The 13,914-nt window shown below is 41.9% G+C and overlaps 1 protein-coding gene across 2 annotated transcripts in view; it reads left to right on the top strand.

The window, feature by feature from the left end:
• Positions 1-12,771, top strand: part of JMJD1C (jumonji domain containing 1C) — a 214,613-nt gene extending 201,842 nt beyond the window's left edge. For both annotated transcript variants that reach the window (XM_060768929.2, XM_060768928.2), the window contains exons 25-26: positions 5,345-5,476; positions 11,583-12,771. In XM_060768929.2, the coding sequence (XP_060624912.2) occupies positions 5,345-5,476; positions 11,583-11,672 (222 nt within the window). In that variant the 3' untranslated portion in view covers positions 11,673-12,771. The remainder of the gene's footprint in view (positions 1-5,344; positions 5,477-11,582) is intronic.
• The last annotated feature ends 1,143 nt before the right edge of the window (positions 12,772-13,914 follow it).

The following is a 13,914-nucleotide window of genomic DNA, read 5'->3' as shown; positions in this document are numbered from 1 at the left end:
CGGGGTGGTCCACGCCTTGGTCACCTCTAGATTGGACTACTGTAATGCGCTCTATGTGGGGCTGCCCTTGAAAACGGCTCGGAAATTTCAGTTAGTCCAACGGGCGGCGGCCAGGATGTTAACCGGTGCTCCTTACAGAGAGAGGTCATGTTCAAGGAGCTCCATTGGCTGACGTTCATTTTCTGGTCCCAATTCAAGGTGAAGGTGCTCACCTACAAAGCCCTAAACAGTTTGGGACCTGCGTGACCGCATCTCCGTTTATGAACCCGCACGCTCCCTTCGTTCATCTGGAGAGGCCCTGCTCACGATTCCACCTGTGTTGCAAGCGTGGTTGGTGGGGACAAGGGACAGGGCCTTCTCTGTGGTAGCCCCCCGACTCTGGAACGCCCCCCCAAGGACATCAGACAGGCCCCTACATTGGCAGTCTTTAGGAAGAACTTGAAGACTTGGCTATTCCAGTGTGCCTTTCCAGAATAGGAAACCCCAGCAATATGTCCCAGAAGCACTTTACTAGAGACTTAAGATTGTCCGCACATTGTACTTACCCAAAAATCCTTATATTTCAACTGTCATACTCAGCACTTTTAATCTGTACCCATTTACACTTGGCCCGGCCTTTTATTGTGCTATGGTGTACTGTTTTTACTGTTTACTGTTATTGCTTTAATGTTTTGATTTGCTTTATGGTTTATGTGTATTGTTGTATTGTTGTTTTATTGAGGCCTTGGCCTTTGTAAGCCGCACCGAGTCCTTCGGGAGATGTTAGCGGGGTACAAATAAAGATAATAATAATAATAATAATAATAATAATAATAATAAACGGGCTGGCAGAACGTTGGATAAGTGAAAAGATTAGAGAATAAGGAAAAGCTTATTAAACATCAAATTACGTTATGATTTTACAAATTAAGCACCAAAACATCATGTTTTACAACACATCAACAGAAAAAGCAGTTCAATATATGGTAACGTTATGTAGTACTTGATGTATTTACGAATTTAACACCAGAATATATGTATTGAAACAGCTGTGGATCCGGGCAGGAGGCAGACTGCATTGGATAATACACAACGTTGGATGAGCGAAGGTTGGATAAGCAAGACTTTGCTGTAGCAAAAACCTGCTCACGGGCCGCCTCTATACTGAGAGGCTGCAGGACACACAGGGCATTACTCCTGATACAGCTGCTCTGTTGGAAGACTATTGCAGGCTCCACAACAAAGACCCATTTAGTAAGCAAACTCTTTAGGCAGAGCAGAGCACTTTGTCTTCCATTTCTGAAGCCAAGAAAGAACAGTGGTTAAAGCTGATAACAGAAGCCAACATGGGCAGGAGCAGCCAGAAGGCATGGAGGCTGCTAAGACGGTCGAGCAATGATTCCTCACAAACTAATACCCATACCAACATTAAGGCAGATCAGATAGCGCATCAACTTCTGAAGAATGGGAAACACAACCTTGCCACCAAAGTAGGAAGGAAACCAATAATCAGACAGCTAGATAATGAGAACAACAACCTTCATGAACTTTTTACACCTACCTTCATGAAACTTTTACACCTACTGAATTAGACATGGCTCTCAATAAATGTAAAAATGGCAAAGCAGCTGGCCTGGATGATCTACGGATGCAACAAATTAAGAACTTTAGGCCAAAAACAAGGTGCTGGCTGCTGAAGCTGATGAACAACTGCATTACATCCTGTCAGATCTCCAAAATCTGGAGGAAAGCAAGTCATAGCCATCTTGAAACAAGGCAAAGACCGTAATGATCCAAAAAGCTATAGACAATTCTACTTGTTGTGCCATCTCTACAAAGTTCTGGAGAGACTTGTTTTGAATAGAATTATGGAAAAAAATGGACCCATGTCTGGATCCACAGCAAGTTGGCTTCAGGAAAGACAAAAGCTGTACATCACAAGTGTTGAACCTGACTCAGCACATAGAAGATGGTATTGAAAGGCAGCAGATTACAGGAGCTGTCCTCATAGACCTGTCAGCAGCTTATGACACTATAAATCATTGCCTTCTCCTGAGAAAAACTTACAATATCACAAAGGACTACCATCACACCCGTTTCATAGGAAATCTGCTACAAAACAGAAGCTTTCTTGTTGAATTCCAGGCCAGATAAGCAGATGGTGGAAACAGAAGAAGGACCTGCCTCAGTGGAGTGTGCTTGCTCCATCAATGTTTAACATTTACACAAATGATCAGCCACTGCCAGAAGGGACAGAGAGTTTCATCTATGCTGACGATTGTGCCATCACTTCCCAAGCAGGGAGCTTTGAAATGGTTGAACAGAAGCTTTCCAAATTTTAGATGCTCTTATTGCCTATTACAGGGTAAACCAGCTGATTCCTAATCCATCTGAAACACAGGTTTCATTTTAAGAACAGACAAGCACCTCGAGCTCGGAGGATAATCTGGGAAAGAAGCCACTAGAGCATTGCAGCACACCCAAATTCCTGGGAGTTACCCTGGACCATGCTCTGACCTTCAAGAAACACCGTTTAAATATCAAGCAAAAAGTGGATACTACAAACAATATCACATGGAAGCTGGCTGGCACAACCTGGGGATCACAGTGAAGACATCTGCCCTTGCGCTTTGCTACTCTACTGCTGAGTACGCAGGCCCAGTGTGGAACACATCTCACCACGCTAAAACAGTGGATGTGGCTTTTAATGAGACATACCCATTACCATAGGATGTCTACGCCTGACACCACTGGAGAAATTATATTGTTTCACCGGTATTGCACCATCTGTCATCCGTTGGGAAGTAGCAGCCAATAATGAAAGGGCCAAGGCACTGACATCTCCGGCCTAGCCCCTGTTCAGATATCAGCCAGCACACCAATGCCTTTAATGTTTTAAATTGTATTTATTTATTTATTTTGTCGTGTCAGGAGCGACTTGAGAAACCAAGTCACTTCTGGTGTGAGAGAATTGGCCGTCTGCAAGCCCCAATGATTTGATGTTTTGATGATGTCCCCGCATGAGGAGCTGGAGTCAATAGAGGGAGCTCATCCGCCTCTCCCCAGATTCGAACCTGCAACCTGTCACACTGCACCACCGGGGGCTCCAATGCCTTTAATCAAGAATTCGTTTATTATTAATATTTTATTTTGTGCTTTTTTGCTTTTTCTTATTTTTATTTTTATTTATAGGGATGTAAAATATTCAATAAAGATATGTTTTAAAAAGAAATACTCCACTTAGGCAGAAAAAATGAAATGCAAAGTTACAGATTGGGGGACGCATGGCTCGAGAGCAGTACGTGTGAAAAAGATCTTGGGGTCCTTGTGGACAACAAATTAAGCATGAGCTAACAATGTGATGTGGTGGCAAAAAAAAAAAACAACAAATGAGATTTTGACCTGCTTCAATAATAATCTAGTGTCTAGATCGAGGGAGTCATGCTACTCCTCTATTCTGCCTTAGTTAGACCACACCTGGAATATTGTGTCCAATTCTGGGCACCACAATTGAAGAGAGATATTGACAAGCTGGAAAGTATCCAGAGGAGGGTGACAAATGATCAGGGGTCTGGAGAACAAGCCCTATGAGGAGCAGCTTAAGAAGCTGAGCATGTTTAGCCTGCAGAAGAGAAGGCTGAGAGGGGATATGATAGCCATTTATAAATATGTGAGAGGAAGTCACAGAAAGGAGGGAGCAAGCTTGTTTTCTGCTTCCCTGGAGAGTAGGATGCGGAACAATGGCTTCAAACTACAAGAAAGGAGATTCCATCTGAACATTAGGAAGAACTTCCTGACTGTGAGAGCCATTCAGGAGTGGAACTCTCTGCCCAGGAGTGTGGTGGAGGCTCCTTCTTTGGAAGCTTTTAAACAGAGGCTGGATGGCCATCTGTTGGGGTGGTTTGAATGCAGTGTTCTTGCTTCTTGGCAGGGGGTTGGACTGGATGGCCCACGAGGTCTCTTCCAACTCTATGATTCTATGATTCTATGAAATAGCTTTCTAAGATCTACAGAGATACCCACGGGAACACCTCAGCAAGTGAGAGTCCAAAAGTGGCAGGCTAAAATCTGGAACCTCAACCCATGGCTGATACTGAATAAGAGACTGCTCCTGGGTACACAGAAGACTGGCCGACTTGGAAGGCACTAAACAGATTGCACTCTGGCACCACGAGATGCAGAGCCAACCTTAAGAAATGGGGCCACAAAATCTACAACATGCGAGAGTCGAGACGAGCAAACCACAGACCACCTATTAAAATGCAACCTGCCACATGCACAACGGAGGACCTCTTTATAGCTACACCAGAGACACTCCCATTTAGTATAATGCCATTTCTTAAAAAAACTGTTTTTTTAAAAAATAAATTACAATTGTACCCTTGGTTTGCTTCTAATACGATACATAAATAAATGAAGGGCTGGCATTTCTCTCCATTATTCTAAGAAGGGTTACTGATGCTGTCAATATTATTTGAATATCCATGGTATTTAAACCAGAAACAATAGAACATTTAATAATAAAATATTTGTTTTATATTTTATATTTATTTGTGAAATTGAATCCCAGGGCTGAGGAAAAGGTATGATTCAAGTAATTGACAAATAATAAATAATAATTCAGAATAAATAAAATCAGCAAAGTCTCCTCAAAAGAACTATTATGAATATTATGAATAGTCCCCTTGGGGTGATGGGGGGTTTCAAATGAAGATGATTATGATTATTATTATTATTATTATTATTATTATTATATGCAAATATAACATAGAAGGACCGAGGTAACAATAATGTATGTGTATGCATACAAAAATGTATTCTTCTGGCTGAAATTGCAATATTATAGATATATATATTTCTGTTTTCTACATTTTAAGAGAGAATTATAGTATTTTTTTTTCATGTGAGGAGCAACTTGAGAAACTGCAAGTCACTTCTGGTGTGAGAGAATTGGCCCAGGGGATGCCTAGATTTTTTACCAGACTGTGGGAGGCTTCTCTCATGTTCCTATATGAGAAGCTAGAGCTGACAGACAAGATCTCATCCCACTCTGGATTCGAACTGCCAACCTTTCAGTCAGCAGTCCTGCTGGAACAAGTGTTTCACCCATTGCGATGCTGGGGATTCCTGTAGTCATAATGTCAAGATGATACTTGTCTCAAAAAGATACTTGTCTAAATAAACTTAAATTTGACACCTTAAAGTCCTAATAAATTCATTATGGCCTGATTTTTTGGCCTTCTACTACAGTGTTCTTGGTCTGTAAGATGCCTCAAAGCCATATTACTGTGTAAAGTTAGATTTCCCTTGCCACTCATCTCATCTTTATCCAAGAATAATTCAGAACTTGCTTTGTTTTACCTAGGTGCAGAATTTTCATAGCTGTATTCAAGTAACGGAAGACTTTGTATCTCCAGAACACCTTGTACAGTCATTCCACTTAACACAAGAACTGAGGCTCTCAAAGGAAGAAATCAATTATGATGATAAACTGCAGGTAATAAATGCATTCTCAATTTTTCATGAAATATTTCTCACTTGTGTTCAGGGACAATGGGAATAATATTTAGTCTCACAATCATATGAGCATTCCTGTATTTGGTATGAGAGATGCACATTACAATTGTATACTTTCTCTTTTCTTAACCCATGTGAAGTAGCCAATGAGATTTTAAGACACCTCCACACTTACCATTTTATGCAGTTTCAAATTAGTCTTGAAGAAAGTGCTATTGCTATGCAGATAGAATCATAGAATCAAAGTTGGAAGAGACCTCATGGGCCATCTAGCCCAACCCCCTGCCAAGAAGCAGGAACATTGCATTCAAAGCACCCCCAACAGATGGCCATCTAGTCTCTGTTTAAAAACCTCCAAAGGAGCATCCTCCACCACACTCCGGGGCAGAGAGTTCCTCTGCTGAACAGTAAGGAAGTTCTTCCTAATGTTCAGGTGGAATCTCCTTTCTTGTAGTTTGAAGCCATTGTTCCGTGTCCTAGTCACCAGGGCAGCAGAAAACAAACTTGCTCCCTCCTCCCTATGACTTCCTCTCACATATTTATACATGTCTATCATGTCTCGTCTCAGCCTCTTCTTCAAGCTAAACATGCCCAGTGCTTTAAGCCGCTTCTCATACGGATTGCTCTCCAGAACCTTGATCATTTTAGTCACCCTCCTTTGGACACATTCCAGCTTGTCAATATCTCTTTAATTGTGGTGCCCAGAATTGGACACAGTATTCCAGGTGTGGTCTAACCAAGGCAGAATAGAGGGGAAGCATGACTTCCCTGGATATAGACAGTATACTCCTATTGATGCAGGTCAAAATCCCATCGGCTTTTTTGGACACCTCATCACACTGTTGGCTTATGTTTAACTTGTTGTCCACGAGCACTCCCAAGATCTTTTTCACACGTACTGCTCTCGAGCCACACGCCCCCCATTCTGTATCTTTGCATTTCATTTTTTTCTGCTTAAGTGGAGTATCTTGCATTTGTCACTGTTGAACTTCATTTTGTTAGTTTTGGCCCATCTCTCTAATCTGTCAAGATAGTTTTGAATTCTGCTCTGTCTTCTGGAGTATTGGCTATCCCTCCCAATTTGGTGTCGCCTGCAAACTTGATGATCATGCCTTCTAACTTGATCTAAGTCGTTAATAAAAATGTTGAACAGGACCGGGCCCAGGACGGAACTTTGCGGCACTTCTTGTCACTTCTTTCCAGGATGAAGAAGAAGCATTGATGAGCACCCTCTGGGTTCGTTCACTTAACCAATTACAGATCCACCTCACCGTAGTTTTGCCTAGCCCACATTGGACTAGTTTGTTTGCCAGAAGGTCATGGGGGACCTTATCGAAGGCCTTACTGAAATCCAGGTACGCTACATCCACGGCATTCCCTGCATCTACCCAGCTTGTTACTCTATCGAAAAAAGAGATCAGATTAATCTGGCATGACTTGTTTTTGATAAATCCATGTTGACTATTAGCAATGACCGCATTTGTTTCTAAGTGTTTGCAGACCACTTCCTTAATAATCTTTTCCAGAATCTTGCCTGGTATCGACGTGAGGCTGACCGGACGGTAATTGTTTGGGTCATCCTTTTTTCCCTTCTTGAAGATTGGGACCACATTGACCCTCCTCCAATCTGCCGAGACTTCTCCCATTCTCCAAGACCTCTCAAAGATGATTGCTAGATGTTCCGAAATGACTTCCGCTAGTTCCTTCAATAAATAGGAAATAGGAAAAAATAGTTCTTTTGAGGAGACTTTGCTGGGGTTGGATGTCCTTTAATTCCTCATCCACTCCATCTTGCTGCCGTTTCAGATGACTTTCTTTTTGTGAGAAGACCGAGTCAAAGAAGGCATTAAGTAGTTCTGCCTTTTCCCTATCCCCTGTCAGCATTGCCCCATCTTCTCGTTGTAGACGCCCTATCACCTCCTTGTTCTTCATTTTTCTACTGATGTAGGGAGCTCTGGCGTGTGCTGGTCCATGAGGTCACGAAGAGTCGGAAACTACTGAACGAGTGAACAACAACAACAAAAAGAAGAATCCCTTTTTATTGTTTTTAATGTCCCTGGCAAGCCTGAGCTCATTTTGTACTTTAGACTTTTGAACCTTTTTCCTACAGGAGTTGGCTATTTGTTTGAGTTCTTCTGTGGTGATTTCTCCCTTTTTCCACTTCTTGTGCATGTCTCTTTTGAGTCTCAACACAGTTAGATGTTCTTTGGACATCAATTCTGGTTTCTTTACACTTGTCCTATTTTTTCTCTTTGTTGGCACTGTTTGCAATTGTGCCTTGAGTATTTCACTCTTGAAAAACTCCCATCCATCTGTAACTCCCTTGGCTTTTAGTATCTGTGTCCACTGAATGCTGCTCAGTATTTCCTTTATTTTTCGGAAGTCAGCTCTCTTAAACTCCAAAATGCGGGTTTGACTTGTCTTCGTTTCAGCCTTCCTTTGTACCTCAAGCTGCAGGAGCACATGGTCACTTGCCCCTAAGGCCACTTCAACTGCATCAGTCAGGTCCTCCGCGTTTGTTAGGATGAGATCGAGAGTAGCTGATCCCCTTGTTGCCTCTTCTACCTTTTGGACCATAAAATTATCTGCAAGGCAAGTGAGGAATGTGTTGGACTTTGTACTCTTGGCCGAGTTTGTTTTCCAGCAAATATCGGGATAGTTGAAATTGCCCGTGACTACTATATCTCTTCTTTGTGCCTGTTTGGTCAACTGTTGGCAGAAGGCTTCATCAAGTTCTTCATCCTGGCTTGGAGGTCTATAGTAGGCATCTACGATTATATCTTTTTGAGTCTCAGTTCCCTTGATTCTTATCCAGATGCTTTCAAGCTGGATAATTACATAGCTGGATGATTACATAGCAAATCCTGGAACTGGTTTGAGGCCTGGGTGGGGATTACACAACCCCCCAAGCACTTGTGCACATTAAGGGATTTTGGGGGGCAGTTTTGTGGGAGTTTGTTGTTTAATCACCACAGTTTGAAACTGGCTCCGAACTGCATTAAATAGTCAGTGTAGATGAGGAAAAAGAGACGGAGATGAATCTGTTCTAAGGTTTCTGTTATTTTCTGTTTTTGAAGAATACTAGTAAATATACCTGGCATTGCCCAGATATTGTTGGGACTGCTGTCCACGTACTTTCATCCCTTCTTTCTCTTTGTTTCCTTCCCTCTCCTCATATCTAATCCCCTTTTGTTTGTCTTCTTTCCCTCTTTCTTCTTTCTCCCCTCCCCCTTAACCCCCTCCCCATCCCTCTCCCTTCTCCTTCCCCTTTCCCCTCCCTTCCCCATCCCTCTCCAGCTCTGAGATGGCCTCTGCACAATATGGCTCTCTTTATGGCTCTTTCCTCCCTTCCTCTTATACACGTTCCCAGTGACATCACAGACAGCCACTTTGCCTATGTTGCTAGGTAAAGCCAATCCTTCACCTAGCAATAGCCAATCCAATGACATCACAAAGGGCCACTAGATGGTCACCTAGCAACAGCCTTTGTGGTACACACAGACAGACATACTTGGATTTTTTTAGAGAGAGAGAGACATTAGGATAGATATGAGCCCAAGAACTGTGTTTTAGGTTATAAAAGCCATTCTTTGAGTAGATTGTGGCCACGAGGAACTGGTCTGCTCTTCATATTCCGTATATACTTGAACATAAGCAGAGTTTTTCAGGTTGAAAAACCTCCCCTCAGCTTATATTCAGGTGAGGTCCTGGCAGGCTCCTCACCTCTTCTCCTCCCTCGCCCCCTCACACGTCTTTCCCTCCTCTGAGCCCGGAGGAGAGTGAGGCCATGGATAAACCCCATGGCCGCAGCTCCCTCAACCGAGGAAGGTGCACACAGAATGAGGGGGAGGAGGGAAAGGCGAGGCTTCCTCTGCGGCAGCGGCCATGGCAGAAGAGGAGGTAGCCCAGGTAGCAGGGTTTTCTGCAACCTTGCTCTCCTCCTCCCTTGGCCCACATGTGGCCATGGTGGCAAGGACAGCAGTGGGAGGAGACAGAAAAGCCGTGCATTTGGCCCACATGTGGCCGTGGTGGCAAGGACAGTGGTGGGAGGAGACAGAAAAGCCGTGTGGATGCATCTTAAAGCACACACCTTTCCCTCCTCCTCCCTCGCATGCCTTCCCCGGCAGTGGAGGCAGGAAAAGCGTGCGAGGGAGCATGGAAAGGTTTGCACATTTCCCTCCTCTCTCATCCCGTGTGTGTCTTTACCACTGCTGTTGAGGAAGCCGCTTGTGGGGCGAGAGAGGAGGGGGAGAGGTGTGCACCTTTCCCTCCTCCCACTGCTGCCCCCAGCACCTCAGCCACGCGTGGGCCAAGGGAGGAGGAGAGCAAGGCCACGGAAAAACTCTGGGGCTCCTTCCTCCTCTGTTTTTGCTGCTTCCGCCAAGGAAGGCTCGCACCAGAAGGGGGTTGGACTTGATGGCCCTTGATGACCAACTCTATTTATTAGTGTTGCTGTTATTATTGTTATTATTGTATTATTATTATTATTATTATTATTGAGGTTGGGTGGACATCTGTCAGGGGTGCTTTTGCTGCATGAAGGAAGAAGGTCCTTGGACTAGATGGTCTTTAGAGGTCCCTTCCAACTCTATTATTAATAATAATAATAATAATATTAATATTATTAAGGATGGATTGCTATCTGTGGGGGGTTCTTTGATTGTGCTTTCCCACCATAAAAGCAGAATGGAGTTGAACTAAATGTCCTTTAGAGGTCCCTTCCAACTCTAGGATTCTATGAAAGGAGTCTTTGTCGACCACGAGCAGAACATGAGCCAATAGTGTGATGCTATAGCTGAAAATGCCAATGCCATTCTAGGCTTCGTCAATAGGAGAAGCCTGACAGAAGGCGAAAGTGAACTGATATGACACTTTACATTGGCTGGTTTTTTAATTGCTTTTAATGATAATTATTTAATGCAGCCATTGATTTTAACTTATTGTACAATGTTTAGTATTGTCTTTTGTTTAGAATTTTTATGATTTTCTGTTTATATAGGCATTGAATATTTGTCTGTTACTATATTGGAAAAGCCCTGAATCCCCATGGGGAGATAGAGAGGGATACAAATGGAGTTTTTTTATTATTATAAAACTATTGTTGATACCATATTGGGGTTTTTTTTGTTGACCCTCCTTTTCCACTCATAGAGCTAGTTTACCATTTTTCTTTGAAATATAGTGAATATTCAAAAACATTTCACCTACCGATGCCTCGTCATTTTGGTAAAAATTTATGTGAACTTTTAAAGCTAAATATTAAACTCAATTAATGTAATTTATTGATATCTATTTTTATTTTTGAAATTGACTAGGAGCGGCTGCATTTCCCACCCTTGGCTTATACTCGAGTCAATAAGATTTCCCAGTTTTTTGTGATAAAATTAGGTGCCTCGGCTTATATTTGGGTCGGCTTATACTCTAGTACAGTGGTTCTCAACCTGTGGGTCACGACCCCCAGGGGGGTTGCTTGGGCATTTTGGAGGGGTCGCGAGGCTCCCTCCTCAAAATGGCTCCCCACAGGGGCCAGGCCCTGCCTCGGAGCCTGAGATACCCAGCTCACGCCCCCCCGAGCCGGGCAACCCAGGTCTGTGGAAGTCAGAGCTGAATAGTTTGAAGGTTCTGCAGATCCCATCATCCATTGTCCAACCTCCCCAAAACATATTGTTTTTGTGAATAATCACTATGCTTTAATTATGTTCAATTTGTAACCATGAAAATACGTTTACATTACGATTCATAACAGTAGCAAAATTACAGTTATAATATAAAGTGGCAACAAAAATAATGTTATGGTTGGGGGTCACCACAACATGAGGAACTGTAGTTAGGGGTCACTGAATTAGAAAGGTTGAGAACCACTGCTCTAGTACAGTGGTTCTCAACCTGGCGTCCCCAGATGTTTTTGGCCTACAACTCCCAGAAATCCCAGCCAGTTTACCAGACGTTAGGATTTCTGGAAGTTGAAAGCCAAAAACATCTGGGGACCCCAGGTTGAGAACCACTGCTCTAGTATATATGGTAGCTTTTATTACATCCTCTGGTGCTGTACTTAATCATTTATCTCATTCAATTTATTTTTTCAGATTAAGAATATCTTATATCATGCAGTTAAGGAAATAGTGAGAGCTTCGAAGATACATGAACATGAAACAGAAGATATGGAAGAAAATTGAGTGTGTGCTTCTTCTCTCTTCTATGCGCCTGAAGGATTTTTCTGGTTCTTTATCATACTTTTTTTCTTTATGGTAAAGAATCTGCTCAGTAATTTAAGCTGCATGAACCATCAGTGCCAAGAAAATATGTTTATTGTATTTACTTGCTACTGAAATGGCAACAAAAGAACGTCTCATCACAGCTATTGTGATTTAAAGTTGTGAGGGGTTTTTTTTAGAAATGGAAGACTAAGCAGCACAATGCTGTTATGTATTATAGTGTAAATGAAATTTTCAAAATGTCAAAAAATTAAGATGTATTTATTTTTGAAAAACAGAATTCTATGCTCTATTGTTGATCAAATGTAAATGTGATTTGTACAGTTTGGTTAAAATAACTTGGGTATTTTTCACTACATTGAGACAGTTACTGTGAGAGTAGGACACAAACACCAGCTATTGCCTGCATTGGGATATTGCTGAATCCGCACAGCAGTCATGTCACGATCTAAAATTTACTGCCAAATACTGTAAACTTTGTACAATATAAAGTATATAAAATAGATATTACAGACACTTCAGTATTTTATTGAAGCTATTCAGTGTACAATTAAACATTTTCAAAAAGGTGTAATTTATTTAAAAATGTCATTTTGGTAAAAATTTATGTGAACTTTTAAAGCTAAATATTAAACTTAATATGCTATGTAAATATATACATATATACATTCAATGATGTATTTTTTTAAATATTGGCTTGCTTTAATTTGTTAAAAGTGCAAGTGTTAAACATGCTTTGTACATTGAAAGTTGAAAGGGGTTTTACATTTTCCATTAAAATGACTTTATCAAATGTTGTCTCATTGTGTGTGTTTTTCATGTTTTGTGGCACATTTGTTAAAGATGCCCATGTCTCAGTCTATTCATTCATCCACAGTGGTTGCAGCTATGTCTCTGTAATGTTTATTATTGTAAAAGGCAAGATTGTTGTGTGTTGCATTAGTGTGGCTCTTTCTGCCTTCCAGGTTTCATATGAATGCTCACATGTGCTAGAACACATTTCAACTGGCTGAGCCAAAGAAAGTTTATTTAATGAAGAATAAAAAGAAATTAAATCCTTTCTGGTTATGTATTGTCTCTTAATTACGGCTCTTAAATACATTAGCATATAGCATTGAAAATAATCTTGGCTAATAATAGTAAGACTGCATTTGGCAAACTCTCATGATAAACTTGCTAGAAAGCTGGTTCATGTATACAAATACAAATTTTGGTGTTGAATTCCACACTTTTTCCTTGCAGATAATAGAGCCAGTTTGCTACAGCCTTTGAAACAAAGTAAGTAATTGTCTGACGGTGCTGAAAAGGTGACAATAAGAATTGTATTGATATCAATGCATATATACCAACTGGAATAACAACATTATAGAATCAAAGAGTTGGAAGAGACCTCATGGGCCATCCAGTCCAACCCCCTGCCAAGAAGCAGGAATATTGCATTCAAATCACCTCTGACAGATGGCCATCCAGCCTCTGTTTAAAAGCTTCCAAAGAAGGAGCCTCCACCACACTCTGGGGCAGAGAGTTCCACTGCTGAACGGCTCTCACAGTAAGGAAGTTCTTCCTCATGTTCATATGGAATCTCCTCTCTTGTAGTTTGAAGCCATTGTTCCGCGTCCTAGTCTCCAAGGAAGCAGAAAACAAGCTTGCTCCCTCCTCCCTGTGGCTTCCTCTCACATATTTATACATGGCTATCATATCTCCTCTCAGCCTTCTCTTCTTCAGGCTAAACATGCCCAGCTCCTTCAGCATCTCCTCATAGGGCTTGTTCTCCAGACCCTTGATCATTTTAGTCGCCCTCCTCTGGACACATTCCAGCTTGTCAATATCTCTCTTGAATTGTGGTGCCCAGAATTGGACACAATATTCCAGGTGTGGTCTAACCAAAGCAGAATAGAGGGGTAGCATTACTTCCCTAGATCTAGACACTAGGCTCCTATTGATGCAGGCCAAAATCCCATTGGCTTTTTTTGCCACCACATCACATTGTTGGCTCATGATTAACTTGTTGTCCACGAGGACTCCAAGATCTTTTTCACACATTCTGCTCTCAAGCCAGGCGTCCCCCATTCTGTATCTTTGCATTTCGTTTTTTCTGCCTAAGTGGAGTATCTTGCATTTGTCCCTGTTGAACTTCGTTAGTTTTGGCCCATCTCTCTAATCTGTTGAGATCGTTTTGAATCCTACTCCTGTCCTCTGGAGT

The sequence above is a fragment of the Anolis sagrei genome, chromosome 3 (genome assembly GCF_037176765.1).
Source record: "Anolis sagrei isolate rAnoSag1 chromosome 3, rAnoSag1.mat, whole genome shotgun sequence".
NCBI lineage: Eukaryota > Metazoa > Chordata > Lepidosauria > Squamata > Dactyloidae > Anolis > Anolis sagrei.
This window is presented reverse-complemented; position numbering and strand designations above follow the sequence as displayed.